The sequence below is a fragment of the Ceratosolen solmsi genome, unplaced genomic scaffold, assembly GCF_000503995.2.
Source record: "Ceratosolen solmsi marchali unplaced genomic scaffold, CerSol_1.0 scaffold30, whole genome shotgun sequence".
NCBI classification, from domain to species: domain Eukaryota; kingdom Metazoa; phylum Arthropoda; class Insecta; order Hymenoptera; family Agaonidae; genus Ceratosolen; species Ceratosolen solmsi.
This window is the reverse complement of record NW_011948421.1, coordinates 8,410,461-8,428,099: the sequence shown is the minus strand read 5'-3', so window position 1 is coordinate 8,428,099 and position 17,639 is coordinate 8,410,461. Positions and strand designations below refer to the sequence as shown.

General features: G+C 20.5%; 1 protein-coding gene across 1 annotated transcript; it reads right to left on the bottom strand.

Moving 5' to 3' along the window:
• Positions 1 to 75: 75 nt before the first annotated feature.
• LOC105361553 (proline synthase co-transcribed bacterial homolog protein) lies at positions 76 to 1,293 on the bottom strand. Its single transcript, XM_011498775.1, has 4 exons — positions 1,127 to 1,293; positions 681 to 1,041; positions 353 to 594; positions 76 to 217 (listed from the first exon to the last, which is right to left on the bottom strand). The coding sequence occupies exons 1-4, from the start codon at positions 1,196 to 1,198 to the stop codon at positions 143 to 145; spliced, it is 750 nt and encodes a 249-aa protein (XP_011497077.1). The 5' UTR covers positions 1,199 to 1,293; the 3' UTR covers positions 76 to 142.
• Between the last annotated feature and the right edge of the window lie 16,346 nt (positions 1,294 to 17,639).

Here is a 17,639-nt window from a genome sequence, read left to right as displayed (position 1 = left end):
TACTTTTGACAGTGGTTCTTAGCTTTTATAAAGTAAAGTATAAATTTTTTATTATAAACATATTAATATTTTTTTATTGGTACACATATGCCTTTATAGTAATTTATTTTAAAAATATTTTCATTTTCTATAATAGCCTTCTTTAGTTTGTAGTAGTTGCTGGTCTTTCTCCAAAAATAGCAGTTCCAACTCTTATATAAGAACTACCAATTTCAATCTAAAAGATTTTCATTATTTTTAATATATTTGCTAGCTCTTTACTTATTTTAATGTGAGAAGATAGATTAAATAAATATTTTATTTTCATTGTGATAAGATACTTCCCAATTAAATATGAATTATTAAAACTTACAGCATGTTCAAAATCTGCAGACATTCCCATAGACAATTTAACATGTCTTGGATGTATACTCAATTCATCACAAATTTTATCTTTGCATTTCTTTAAAGTCAGAAAATCTGGATTTGGTCCTTTAGATAAATCATAACCAAATTTACCAATTGTCATCAATCCTAAAAATTGTAAACAAGGACATTTATCTAATATATATTTAACCACAGATGATACATTATTGATATCACAACCACTTTTAGCTAAAAAAAAAAGAAATTCTTATTAATTATAATAAATAGAAATTTTATTTTTTCTATTTGAATATTGGAACCTTTTTTTAACAAACCTAATTCTTTACTAGTATTAACTTGAATCATTATTTTTAATTTGGAATTCTCAATTTTTCGAAACTTTTCCCAAGCATTATTAAGTGCAATTGCAATTTTTTCAGAATTAACCGTTTCAATTACATCAAGATTTGGAACTTTTAAAAGTTTATTTATATTATTGGTTTGAACATGTCCAATTAAATGCCACTTAATATCTAAACATTTTTCCAAGATTTTATTACTATTAGCTTTTTTTGATAATTCATTTATATAATTTTCTCCAAAATGTCTTTGACCAACCTCATAAGCAGTAATTATTGCTTCGATAGGTTGATGTTTGCTTACTGCTATAAGATGTGGTTGAATACACTGATCTTCCTTAAAAATATATAGATATTAATATTGATGTGCATATGTAAATGGAGGTATTGACCTTAAAAAATAATCATAAATTATTAATTACCAATGACCGTACAGCTGAGGCTGCAAGAATTTTATTATGAATTGTTTTTAATTTATATGAAATATCTGCCATTTATACAGAATAATACACTTCATAAATTCAGTAATTGATTATGTTTCTAATTATTTATTAAATATATTTTTAATAAAATACTCATTGAACCATCATAAATTTAATTTCATCTAGAATCAGGCCACGGAAGCGGCCAAAAAGAAACTATTAAAAATTAAGAAAATTAGAGTATATCAATTTGGGTCATGCGTAATGAAGATCGAAATTTATTGGTTTGCACATGTTTGCGAATATTCAATATGAAATTTTACAAAAATCTAAATAAGTAATAATATTTATATTTTTATATTTATTGAAAATAGTGAACTTAAAATAATTATAGCTCTGTACTTTAAAAAATAGTTAAAAAATATATTATTTTATATATTTCTGAATTAAAATTAAATTAAAATCATATTTGTGTATGTAAATATTTGAAATTTTAATGTTTTTATTTTTATCTGCAAAACAATTTATGTAAATGGTTGAAATTTATATTATAATAAATTTAGTATAAATAAAACCAAATTTTTTAGTGAAAAATAATGACACTGTTATATTTTTTTGTTTAAAGATTATAATCCATAGAATTATCGTTTTATTTATTTATACCGTTCTTATTACTTTTTATTACCTACTGAGAATTTTTGGAGAGCTAATAAATATGTTTAGATCTGAGTTCCGCATTCTTCACACAGAGGCACTATTCGCTTTTTCTAAAAATAATATAAAAGAATTTCTATATATTATTTTAATTACTATTAGGAAATAGTGCTACTATTATTCACTAAATAGAATGTATACATAAGTACTAATTTTGGGTTACTGAAGAACTTTTTAACACCGTAATTTATTATTTTTATTACAAATTGATTAAAAATTAATGAGACAAATGAATTTAAGAAGTTGAATTAGATAATATTAATGTAATAATTTCTAGTTCTTTTACTTTTGTGTCATTCGTGAATTTTTTTATATTAATTATTGCATCATTAAAATAATTAAAAGTATCATTAACTTAAATAATCAGTAAACAGATCTTTTATTTATGTAAATGTTGAGGTCTAGGTTGATTAATAAACTTCATGTAGTATATACTATAAATTAATAAATATTATTAAGAGTATAAATATATGTATTCCTAACATATATATATATACATATATACATATATTGGGAGACCTTGTAGAAAATTATTATATAAGGGAAGAAAATGCTTTCGTTAAGAACTTAATTTACTATTTTTATAAAATTCAAATAATGGATTGGAAGTGAATAATTTAAGGAGCAGGATAATGAAATGATCATAAAGAGAAATAACATATTTGACAGCATTAAGGTTGAATATACTTGTCATTAATGAACTTGGACATCTTAATATAAGAGAACATTTGTTGAAGAATGATATCGTTAACAGGTGGTTTCTTAAAAACATCAAAAAGTAGTAATATACTGAAACATGGATACCAGAAATAACGATTGAAAAAATAGATAACTAAAATCTTCACTATTCGTGCAGGAGTATGTTTCAAAAAGGCATATGGGCCTTCATAAAATAAGCACGACGTTGAATTAATAGATAAAAGATATAAATATGTTAAGATAAAATTATAATATTGATATTTATTATATATAGTGTAAGCCTATATAATAAACTTCTATAATAATATTTTTAAAATACCTATATAAATTGTATAAAGTAAGTAAAAATGAAATAAAAAGAAAAGAAAAAATTATTAGAACATATATTCAGAGAATTATAAAAAAAGTACATAAACGTAACAGACCATACAAAAAAAATTAGTAAAGAAAAAAAACAATCCAATATTATCTAAAGAAACTGCTTTTTATTAAAAATGGAAAAATCATATATTCTTAGCTATAGGTTTACATAATTTATCCCAAAAATACAAACATTAGGTATTTATTAAAATCTATACAAGTTCATTTAAAAAATATATTTTATTATTGAATGAACTAATCACTATATATATTCATAAATGTATGCATTTTATATATATATTTTGGAAGGTCACTCTGAAAATTAGAACTTACAAGTAAGAGTATAAATTGGGGTAAGAATGTAAATAATCTGAAACCATATTTTCTGTATGTTACGTATTTTAATTCACTGGTAATATATTTATTTTGTTATAAAGAAATAATGTATTTGATATATATTAATATAAATTGTTTAGTACGTAATTAAATTGAAAAGGTATTATCTTTAACAATTGATTGGTATTTTACTTTAATATTAAAATTATTAATACTATTTTTTATGAGTACTTAGTTAACCTTGAAGTAAACTAAAATTTTTATTAATAAATGATAAACATTCATAAATAATTATAAAAATAACATACAATATAATGCAATGCAATTTATTTCCAGAAACTTTAATATCTTATTTATACGTAAAGTGAGTTATTTCAAAACATCGATAAGAGTCTACAAAAAAATTATTGAGTAATATATTCATATACATAATTGTTTAAATTATATTATTTTTCTTTAAATAAGTTATAACTTATTATTATGTCATATTAAATTACAAGAATTTTGTTTAGATCTATTTATTAGGCTATTATATCTACTTTTCTTTGTTTTTTACATACTCCTGTATGTACAATTCTTTTGTTTTTTATAATTAGAATTACAAAACTTTATTTAAGAATGAAGACACATGTTAATACAGTATATAGTGATATATTTTTCTATTTCATAAATTCTTTTATACTAATAGATATTAATACTAAAACATTCTCAACATACTATTTAAAAGTAAATAGTAAAGACTATAGTAATAAATTAAATAAAAATTTCTTCTACCTATTTTACAAATGTATTTTATGTATAATCATTATTTAATTAGTATTTTGATTAATTATACAGCGCGTACTGATACAACACTAGAATTTAACATTTAGTACAGAATGTGAATTTTTTTTAATAATGAATTTTCCCTTCATATTCTCTATTTTACATTTTTTTTGTATGTAGGTATACTCCGATACGTCCAATATGATTATAGGTTATTGAAATCATTAATGACGACATTTAAATAAACTATTTAGGTGTACCAATTATTTAAATGTACAAGAAATTAAGAATTTATTTGTTTAAGTCTAAAACTCATAGATTAACTGATGTCATTTTCAAGCAACATTTATTATAGGCATGCAAATGTTTTTCTCCTATGCTTGAGTCAATCTTGATTCTCGCCTTAGTTTATAACATTATAATCAATAACATATTGATTTTCGATTATTTTTTCTTTTCCATTTTTATAATAAATCTATAAATCTTAAAATATATAATAAGTACTATAGTATAATATATCAGATAGTGAAATAATGTATCATACATTAGTATGGTTATTGCGTATGCAATAGTAAAATAATTCAAATTAAACATTCCATTTAATTAAAATAAATTTGACAATATAAAATTATTAGGAAAAAATACTTGACAAGGTTATATACTTTTTTCTAGATTTATACATTAGTATTATAATTTTTTTTTTGTATATATTTTCTCTCCCCTTTAAGTATTACATTTTTGACAAACAAAAAGAAATAAATGAATAAATAAAATAAAACAATTATTTTTCAATATTAAAATTTTTTGTTAATTGTATTATATTATTGATAATTTATTCCATTTACATAAATAATTCAAGATAAAGTATGAACAGATTTATTATGAAATATAATATAATAAATTTTATAATATTTTGTCTAATAAACGTGTATATAATAATAAGAATATAGATATGTAAAGTATTCTAACAAATAATTTATTAAATTTTGACTGATTAATTTATGTGGCATTAGCAAAATTGGAATATTTTTAAATAGATTTGTGTTGATCGGGTTTATACTTAAATCCAAATAAAATTTCTGCAATATTTCGATTTTTTTATATTTATGCCATATAAATATGTTAATAATAATATTAACAAAAATTTTTAATAAAAAATTTGTATTTTTCAAAATACAGTAAGTTAAAAAATATATTAAAAGTTCTAGTTTTAAATTCCAAATATTTAAAAAATATTTTTAAACTGCTCTATATTTTATTTTTCAATATAAAAATTTTAACAAATTCAATGAAGACTAAAACTAAATTTTATTTATATTTCTTTTCAAAGGTTTTTTATAATACCGGACATTTTTTTGATTTACATATTAAATATGTATTGCTATGTATCTAATACCGTAAATAATATAATATAATAATGATATAGTATATAATAAATAATGCAATATAATACAGGATTATGTAGGTTAATACAGTAATCCAGTATTGATTGCACGTGAAGGAATATAGATAAATACAGCACAATATTTTAATTATAAATATTTTAATTCCGAATTCTAGTACAATATGTTATAGTAATGTTATGTAATATATTGTGGTATTTTACTGTATAATAAATATATATACTATAGTGAAAAACATTACAATATACTATAGTTTTGTAAAGTATAGCAAAGAATGACAGTATATTACAATCAAGCATAATTATGCACAGTATTATAATTATATAAATATACAAAATAGTACATCGAATTACAGTACAAAATAATATAACACATTATATTATAATAAACTAAAGTATAATATAGTTTTGCAGGATGTAGATATATACAAACAATATAGTATTATTTAGCACAGTCCAGAAATCTAAAGTATAGTATAGTAATAGAATTTAGATAGTACAATACAGTACAGCGCGGTATCATGTTGGTATAATAACACTATGAAATTCAATTCAATCATTACAATTAAAATCTTTTTCTGAAAACATTAATTATGATTATTCATAAAAGTTTATAAAAGAATATATAATAAAAAAGATAAGTGCAATTATAGATAATATAAAAGTTTTAATTTCTTAGTAACAATAAATAGTTATGATTACTTGTTTTTTAAATATGGAGACTGTACTTTTTAAATAATTTTTGCGTGACCTATTATTTTATTCATTGGAAACTGCAGACTAAGTACGGTATAGTTGTACTCCGAAGTATAAGATCACAATGATCGGTTATTAGATAACGATTGTGAAGGAAGAGTTGAGAGGAAGTGGATGATAAAAAGCATAATATCATAGATTCAATGATTACAGGGTGCAACACAGTGTTTACTTTATAAATCTTGTGTACCAAAAGCGAAAGAACAAGAGAATTAGAAGATTATGGAGTGAGTGGAAAAAGAAGTAAGTCGAAGGTACTCATAATTGGACGAAAAAGATTCAAAGAAAGGTGTTATTCTTATTTTTACAAGATGTGAAAGATATATATTATTAAATACTGTAAATACAGTATATTCAACATAACAAAAATATGTAAGAATAAATCTTTAAATTCATTAATAATTTATTTTTAAGTGGATGTTAAATATCTATTTTGAATATTGAAAATCTTGTAAATAAATGTAAGTAAACCATAATATAATCTTATTTTTGTTTGTTATTGCAAAAATAGTATTAATATATATTTATTGATAGCTAATTAAGTAAAGATGTGGTACGTTGCCTTAAAAAAAATTAGTAAATACATCGTAACCGTATACCATATATGTAATGAAATAATTATTGAAAATTTATAAAAATATTTAGTACTTTAATAAATTTCTATAAAAAATATCTAAAACATTTTTTATTTTCTAAAAAATAATTACATAATATATAGCATAATACTAACACTGTTGCAGATATTTCAAATTTATCAAAATATTACAAATTTAAAGCACAATTTATTCAAAACTATTTAATAATATCTACTTAAATAAAATGAAATATGATTATATGGAAAAACTGAAAACATAATATTGAAACAAATCGAAAGATCAATCAAAATATTGAAATATATAATAGATAAATAATTAATTGATACGGTGACAAAAAAAAAAAATTAAGAAATAAGAGAGAGTGAAAAAGATGAAGAATTGGAATGGCATCTTGTACACCTATTGCACGGCGAATTTCCAAAGAGAGTGAAACATGATCGAATGTGTGTGCGATGCGATTGATATCTTAGGCTTGAAATTGGATTATGATTTATTAGAATACAGATGCAAACGCAAGTATTCCAATTCGAAAAAATAAAATTAATGAGAATTTGTATTTATTTTGCCTAACTTTATAGCGCAAAGTGATCCTTGTGTACGTAGCCTTGTGTCTAGTGTACGTATCTATACTTCTTTTTTAAAGAGATCAATTTGCGTGCAGCTATGTTACTAATAGTATTTTCTGTAATTGTGTTGTTAATAAAAGAATGTGTTATTTGAATGGTTACTACCTACAACAGTGAGTATGAGAATACTTTCTGCTACACATTATTACCTTTATATAGTTTATATCAAGGCGAATATTAAGTAATTTACTATTTGTCTGAAGTACTTTTAATAATTATAAATTACTAGACTTTAGATAGAATTTACTCTGTTGTTTTCTCTGTATAAATAAATTATTTTTAAGTATATATATATCTAAGTATATATGCTATAAAAAACTATTATCTATTCTTATATCAATTATTTTTAAAATGTAATAAAATCTCTATTAAAACAAAATTTTCTTTTAGTATTATGAAAAAATTTTGAGGCTGTTCACGAGGATTAAAAAAATACTGTATACATAAAAGAATATTATTCAAATTATTAACAAATTATAATACCTGCATTTTAGATATTTTTATTTTATTACATTGAACTACTAGAATTTTTCATTATTCCTCCAAAAAATTCAATTTATTATATTACAACGAGTATATAATAGCTGCGATAAAAAATTATTACGTATGTATGTAATGAAATACTTCTATCTAAACATACATTTACCGTATACTACTCAATAAAAATAACATAAATAAGCTTAAAGTAACTGAATATGATAAAACAATATTTAAAATATGGATCGATCGACTTTAAGAGTGAATATAAAATATTCGATTAATTATCGTAATAAGCATGGCAAAATATTACTAATGAAAATGAGAGACTAATTTAAAAAATTATAATTTCAATACTATTTCAGTACTATTTGTTTTATCGTTGTAAAATTTTCTTTATCATAAAAAATGTATGGATAAATGTATACTGTCTTAGCTATTTCAATAGGACATGTATATTAAAGTAAATAATTTGTATGAACATACAAATTTTGACCCAACTGATTTAAATGCAGATATTTAATTATGTGGATATAATTATGATATTTGATTTTTCAAATTGTCTTAATTACTTATAAAGGTTGCAATATATAAGTTTGCAAATTACAATTTTTTTTTAAGAATTATATCATAATTTATATATTTACAAATACCAATTCAATATTGATTAAAAACATATAAAATTAAATAAGAAAAAATGTATAAAATTTCATTAGTTTTACAATAAATTTGTACAATATACAATATACAATACAAATACAATAAATACAAAATAGTATTACAAATAAAAAGTTAGCAAATAAAAAAATATAGGGAATTTGTATGTACGCATTAATGATCAACTGTTACATAATAATATATATATTTTAATTCAACTATAATAAATTTGTAACTATAATAAATTAATTAAATTAATTTAGTATAAATACTAACATGTGATTGAATACAACAATAATTTAATACGAAATTCATTGTCTCATCAAAATTTATAATAACATTATTAAAAATTACCTCATCAATAATTATTCTTTATAAAACGTTTACAATTAAATCATATAATCTCTTAAATTCATAAGTTATTCAATGCGTAACATTACTATATTCAAAAAATCACCAAAAAAGGATTGCTATCAAATATCTATACGAAGTAAAGTTGTTGATAAAATAAAATAATTCGGGGTAAGTATATAAATGAACTGCATTAAAAATAAAATAACTATTTTCTAAAACTATAATTATAAATAATTAATATTGATTATTAATAATAATGAGTACAAAAATAATATGTATAAATGTTTTAACATTTATCCAGCCACATATAAATGTTAAAAAAAGTATTTAATTAATTAATTATAAATCATCTATTAAATTAATTTATTAAACCAACAATAAATTGAGTAAATTATTTATAAAAGGATTATTCTCTAATTCTGCAACAAACGATGCTTAATAAGTTAAATATTACTATTGAAAAATAGTTTAACAAAATTGTATGCAATATATATTCGCGCGTGTATAATTAACACTATTGAACTTGTAACTTATAATACACTAAACTCATAAAACTCTCAAATTATTTTAAAAAGTTGGTTTACCAGTAGTTCATTATCCACTATGTTTTTGTAAATAATTTAACAAACCGATTATGTTGAATTAACTTTGACTTTCTTGAATTATCTAACTGAAAGTTTGAACTGAAAGATTATAACAGGATTTTCAGTTGTCCTATAGCTGAAGTATTCTGAGGAGATAAATGTTTTGAAATTTTATTAAAAATGGATTTATGTGTCTATAGGTGTATATTAGTGGTAAGTTATTAGATATATTAGAAAATTAAATGCTAACATACGTACATGTAGAAATAGAGATTAATTAAGGGGAATATTTTAAATAATAAAAACATAAAATTACTTCGTAATGTTATAAGATGTATTTTAAAAATATTCCAACTTTTATGAATACAAACATTTATTTTTGAAAAATACATTTTAAAAACTTTTACCTTTTTGTAACAGATATAAGATAATATTTTATGGAATTTCATATTTATTTTAATGTATAGATTTTTGTATAATTAAATATATAATATATTATTGCTGATATTTTTTAGAAATTTTGAATTTTATATAATTATTTTATAATATAATACAAAAATGTTAAAAAATTTTTTTATAAACATTAATCAACAGTTTTTAAAAATTAGAAAAAAATATCAATTGTAATAAAATTTGTAAAATATTTTTAATTTCTCGAGTACATAATAACTATTCGGTTTGAGCTAGACAGATATGTAGAGAGGAAAAGAGAGTATTTAATATATTTTATCAGCAATTACTCTTTTTTCAAAATTGATGCACGCATTAAGGCTTTACGTCTTTAGAACTTTAAGCTCTTCGGGGCACTTTGGTAATATCCCTGTTCAACTGAAAAACCAAATTCTCGAGATGTAAACATGGACGAAAAGACAAAAAGAAGTCGAAATGAGAAGAAGGCGGTGAAGAAAAAATATGCACTAAGATGAGTAGGTAATAAAGAGTGTTTCAGTCGAGTGAAGAATGAATTTTTTATTCAAGCCGACCGTCTTTCTCTTGGTTTATTTGGTTGCTTCGCCAATACTTAAGTAATAACCTGGTAATAACGGGCTTCTTTCCAACTGTTCTCATTTTGTTTGCTTGCTGAGTTGGCGTCGAAGTTGCGAAGCCTTGCCGTAGAGCAAACATGCTGTACACTGAGATGATAATGATAATGATGAAGATGATGATGAGGGGCCTTGCGCTCAGTACAAATCCGCAAACAGCACGTGCAACTCGATTACGACCGAAGGCAAAAAGATTCTCTCTCTCTCTCTCTTTCTCTTTGCTTACAGTTTCTGCATTCTTGGTCGTTTTTAACTATAATTGTTTATACTGTCCATATTTCAACTTGTTTCTAAATATATTTTATATATATTTACATTTACTTAATTTTGCATCTATAAATTATTATATTATGTTCAATAATGTTGAGTAAAATCATACATGCAATATACCTCTTGATTCAAGATTTTTTAACTTATATTTTAATCATTTAAAAAATAAAAAGATTTACTAATACCATTATATTGAATGTTTTTCAAAGCCTTAAAACAGTAATCTAATTAATAAGAGTAATTGATTAAACAATACCTTACAATACTATAATTATAATAATATTATAATATTAATATTATAATCAATATATATTATACTATAATAATACTATAATAGCATAAAAACATATAATATTACCGTTTTTATTAATAAATTTAATATCCGGTAAATATTTAACATTTCTTTATATCTGTGTAAATATTTATTTGTATAAATAGAAGGCATGTAATGTTTATTAACTATTTGTTAAGTTTCTACTTTGCACTAAGGATGCTATAGAACAAATATATATATCATAAAATTTACTCACATTTATATATCAAGATTTTGTGCAATATTAGTTTGTAAATTTTGAAATATATAAATCAAACTTCATTAGTTAGAAAAATTATAAAAATGTTATACAGAAAAATAGAGTATAATAGAATATAAAAGAATATAAATTATTTAAAGTTTTTTTGTATATAATTTTAAATAATACTATAAAATATTGAATATATATAAATTTATATAAATAAATAAATTTGAATAAATTTAATAATTCTTTTAATTGGTGCAAAATAATTATTGAAATTTTATTTTCAAGTTAATTTTAATTTTATAAATGTATGATTGAAAAAATGGTTTAAAAAGTAGTAAATAATTATTTAACATTTAATTTTCAATATTTTATTTAATAATATATAATAAATAAATATTTACTTAAGTTAAATAATGTGTTTAAATGTTTTTAAATGTTTTTAAATAATGTTCAACAAATTATGAAAATAGAATAAATATATACATTCTTATTTTCTTCTTCTAATTTTAGATTTTAGTATTGAATGTCGCAATAATAAAAATTTTATTTTAATTTAAGCATTCAAGTAGTAAATGTTTGTGTTAAAAAAGTCTTCATGTATATTTATTCGTAATAAACTTTCTGCATAATAAATATTCAAAACAATTACAAATATTCTTGAATCAAACGTTTAGTATTTTGGTTATAATAAAGTTTTTAAAAAATGCTGAATAAATCAGACACTAATAGTAAGATACAATGCTTTTCTTTTTCAAAAAAAAAAAAAAAAAAAAAATCAAAAAAAAATAGAAAAATCAGATGCAAAAGATCACGATTTCGTTTACAACAGCTGAATCAGAAAAATGAAAAAACTGAAAGATGAGCTTATAAATATTATTATTATATTTCCTTTTTTCGGATTTGAAAGATATTTTTCTGTTCTTTTTCACTGAAAACAGAAAGAGCATTATTTAACGCTTGCATTGATAAGGGATCTAAATCATTGAAAAAAATAGATAGCGTTGTGTTTAATGATTAAAATTTCAGGAAATCTCAATGTTATGTTTTTAATTTTTTCTTATAATATTTATCACATTTTAAACGTGTAAGTGGCATATTTATAACTCGTTACATTTATGAATTTCAATATTAAAAATTGTAATTATTTTATTTATGACATATTATTATAGAAAAAGTTTTTTATTATACAAATTTTAATCTCAATTCCAATTGCTTGTTTGATTTCAATTAAAATTTTTATATAGCTTTTACTTTATTTATTTAATGCACGTTAAATTACTATATTTATATCGTCTAATCTTTTAAATAATCTAAAATTTTTAATTATGTAATAGTAAAAAACGATTTCAAATTAAATATTATCATATCAAGTCGTGTGTTAAGTATATCAAATCGTATGAATATCATTTTAAATAGATTTTTAACAAAAAAATAGGATTGCACAGTTAAACAAAATTAATTTTTACCATAATGTTGATGTTTTTAATCAATGCTGTGTCGGTATTATCTGAAATCAATTTTTCTTATATCTATTTACTTATTTTTGAATACTTTCTTTTAAAGAAGCTATTTTTCCAAAACCAATCACTTGAATGTATTTAAAAAATAAGTACATATTAATAGTATAATGAAATTTCTTTATTCTCAACTTTCTGAAAGCATAAACCTAATTTTGTGAAAGACAGTGAAACATTCTGTTAAAGACATAAAAGTAGATTCATAATTAAATGTTTTATTGGAGTATGATTCATAATTATTATTATGTATAATTTAGTATTAACTTTGGGTATATCATTTATTAATACAATTTATAGTTATTTGCAAATTCTTTTTAATAATCCATCAATAATTTAATCAATCATAGTTTGAGAAATTCACGATATGAATGAATTAATACGTAAAATTGGATGCTGTTAAATTTACTAATCGTACTTTATGTGATTTCTTACATTATTATATTGTTAGATTTACTTACTGTAAATTAACAAATTTGCCAACAACTGCTAATCAGTATATATTATCTTTATATTTTTATATTAGAGTTCTTGTGGACTAATAATTTTAAATATTTAATATGAAATTTAATTAAAATAATTTTTATTTATTATTAATAAATGTAAATAAGAATCTAAAAGACTATCTTTTTTGTTACGACAATTTTGATCAAATCTGTAATAAAATTGAGTATTTATTTTCTAGCATAAATACGATTTATATAAAGTAAATTAGTCTTCCAATATATCAATAATATGATTTACTTTTCACAATTTAAATAATAGTAATTTTGTTTTATTTCATATTTCAAAATAACATTACTATTTTCCTAGAAACTGTCTTATCAAACAGAAGTTAGCATAAGTTTACTATCATAAGTAGAGATAAAGTAAATTAATAACTAAGTTAGTTTAACTGTTACTAATTAACTAACTTTAACTCTTACTAATAATTAAGTTTTAATTGCCTTCAAATATGTATCTGTATATGTATATAATTTAAATTATATATTACGATTGCAATAATTTACTCATTTTTGCCAAAATTTGCAAATCACTCTTCTGATACTTAAAATCTGAATACTCATTATACCATGATATAACATGATATAATTCCATATAAGATTTTCTATCAGATCTACAAATGTACAGTATTCTTTCAAATATAAGATTTATAATATAATGAACTTTAATAAGACTTTCTGTTAATCCATGTAAACACCTTAGAAAAGTCTTTACAATAATATATATTTGAATGTTTAACATTAAAATTAAGCACTTTCAAAATTATAATTGACAATTTTGGCTCACTTAAAAAACATGTTTTTATTGTTTTCATATTATTTTTGAAACAAGAATATAGTCTTATAGTAAAAAATTAAAGTAATGAAATTCATAAATTTATAATTTAATCACATAAGCGATAAATCATATAAATTAAATTTCTTTTAGTTATTATTTAATCTTTTTCATAAACTCTATGGAATAAATTAAATTTGAATATATTGTATTGTTTACGTTTTGTTATACATAGTACTATTTTTTTTATATTAGTTTAATAAATGTAGTTCTTAATGCTTATTAAAAACTGGTTTATCTTTTTAGTACTGTTTCAGAATAGAACATTATCATAAAACGTTTTTCCAGTCGCTTTCTTTTTTTAATAAATTATATCAATTTGTTAGCGATTTTATATATTTAAATTCGATATTGTTTTGAATTAGTTAATAAAAATTGTGTTTAATATTTCTATTAATATGTATACTTGGCTAATTTTATAGATATAAAATTCTAATTTTATATTCCTTCATATTTTTATTCATAATTTACAAAAATGATTGCAATCATCTCATTTTTCTGTATAAGATTCTAACTTTAATGAATATGAAAATTTATTTTAATATAATGTTTTCCAATGCATATCCATAAAAGTATCATTTTTATTGTACTGATTCCAATACAGAAAAAAAGCATAATTTAAAAAATTTAATTACTACATATATTAACTTGATAATCTTCTATATTTTTACTTTTTTAAATTTGCGTGTATAAATTTTTTGTAATTAAAACTTTATAAGTAGTTATATTGTCATACTCCAAACGATCCCAACGAATATATTCGAATATTTTTTATAAACTGCTAAATAAAAAATAAAAAGTTAATATTATACGCTACTAACTTACTCATTGGTATATTAAATAGTTGATATTTTTCATAATATAAATTCATCTGTTTTAATAATTAAATTTCTACAATTATTTATTACCACTAAAAAATTTGCTATTATTTATTCGATATTCACATAAATCGCCACAATTGAACTCTTTAAAAACTAATATCCAAACACTTATTTTAAAATTAGAGGTTATGTTAATATTGTTATATAATTGTACTAATTCAGATTTTTTTCCAATATATTTTTTGAATGCAGTCTAACTTGCAATTACGAATAAAGATACCTAACACCATCTATTCATAATATAATTAATTCGTCATTCCACCTTTTTTATTTGCTATCTGCTTTTGCTTCGGCGAAAGCATTCGCATTAGGTCGCTACAAATAGTGACGAAAATAACGTCGAAGTTCTATCTATTATTTCTTATTGGAAAGATATATATTTTAGTTTATAAATATCCAAACTTTCTAAAGTATACAAATGCTGCTATAATGTCAAAAGAGGTAGGTACAATAAATATGTGTATTACATTTTTTATTTGTTATTCATTATTGAACAATTGATATATTCAACTAAGTTATTAATTTTATATATATAATATAATATAAAATTATATTATATAATATATTATAATTAATATAAAATAATAATATAATATAATATAATATTAATATACATATTAATATTAATTAATATATTAAAAAATCGCAATATATATCAGGGAAGATATAATTTTATAAATTTTATTAAAGACCAATTAATCAAATCTCATAAAAATATTTGAAATTATTCTTGTAATACAATATGGTATTATTTTTTTTGAAAAAGTGTGATGTTTATGGCAGTATATAAATCATATCAATATTTACATTTATTAATTGTATAAATTTTATATATGTATAAATTCTAATAACTAATCAGCATATTTTAATAATATTAAAACATTCTAAAGTAGCCTTAGTAATATTTTCATAATATTAAAAGTAAGTCAATGAGTCATAAAAACAGATTTTAAATCAATATAATTATAATCATAATATTCAAGAAATAGTAAATTTGAATATTTCAGGATTTAATATATCGATAACATATTATAATAATGTATATAAGCGACATGATAATGACATAGCTATCATCACAATTATTCACTTTAATAGTGTAAATTTTACTTAGTTATTAACAACTGTAAACCTTACACAATTAATATTCACTTATTACTGACACTTAAAAGCTCGCCTTTTTATTAATGCAATTGTGTATATTTCCGTAAAAGTTTGTTAGAAATCAATTATGATGAAATATAAATGATTATTGTTTGAATTTCATTTCAATTATCATACTCTTAATGTTAAATCTTAATGTTTTTCAATCATTTTTTATACAATATTTTCTTATATATTACAAATGAAAATTAGTTTTTTTTTACAAATTACATTTTACAAATTACTAATTACAAATTACAAATTACGTTTTACAAATTACTAATTACATTTTACAAATTACATTTTGCATTTTTTTTACATATTACATTTTAAAAATTACAAATTACAAATTAACATATAAAAATAAAAAAAAAATAAAATTTTTATTTATTAATATTAACCTTTTAGAATTAAACAATGAAAAAAATGTTAATTAAAAAAATTAAAAGTATACGTTGTAATGTATTACATATGAAAGTATTGCAAATACTTCACAAGCATATTAGAAAGATAAATATTTAGTAATTTAATAAATATTTAGCATTTTACAGCACAAATCATTTTATTACGTTACATTTATCATAATAAATTCGAAATTATAAAAAAACTTAATAAAAAATTGTATTATTATTATTATTAAAAAATGTACAATTATATCAATAGTACATTGATTCGTTGCTGTTTGAAGTTTTCTTATAGTAATAACTTCTTGATATTCATAAGAAAATAAAATAATTTTCTATTAATAACAATATAAAATATTATATTTACAAAAATTACTATTATTATATTATGAGGATACTTACTGTATATAAAATTCAACTTTAATCTGGTTTCAAATATAAATCTACATTAATTAAAAAAGTAAATTCACTGAAATTTAAATATAATATGAACTTAAATGAATTAATTGAAGATTGCAAGTATTATTTTAAGAATATTTATACCTTAAATATAAAATCTTAAACAACCAGTAGATTAAAATTTGATATATTATTAATTTTATTTTGCGATTAATTAATCATAAGCTCATTTAAATGTTTTAATTATAATTTTATTATCTGTTTTTAAAATGTTTTATACAAACATTGATAATCATTATTTAAAATTGTTATACATTATTTTTATGTTTGAAAAATAATACATAAGAGAAATTAATCTATTATCTACAAATTCATTAAGTTTACTTAATAAAATATTAAAAAAATAATTTCTATGTATTGCAATGATTTGAATTTTTCATAAAATGTAAGCTATAATACACGATTACTTTCTTAATCAAATGTGAGTAAAAATAAATGTACAAAGTATATATGAATTCAGAATGAAATGCAACTAAACACTGATCTCGCTGTTGCACAAAATGATTTTAATTCTATAATCTACTTTTATTATATGAGCTCGAAATGTAAATATGTGCACTAGATCTCGTCACGAGATTGAGTACATAACTGTTGGCATCTTCGAACCAGCAGCATAA

Bases quoted from the DNA above. Each gene is read 5' to 3' on its own strand.
- LOC105361553 (XM_011498775.1), bottom strand. From the start codon at position 1,198: ATGGCAGATATTTCATATAAATTAAAAACAATTCATAATAAAATTCTT. The intron at 1,042-1,126 runs GTAATTAATAAT...TATATTTTTAAG, and splicing joins CCTCAGCTGTACGGTCATTG to GAAGATCAGTGTATTCAACC. The intron at 595-680 runs GTTTGTTAAAAA...TTTTTTTTTTAG, and splicing joins TAATACTAGTAAAGAATTAG to CTAAAAGTGGTTGTGATATC.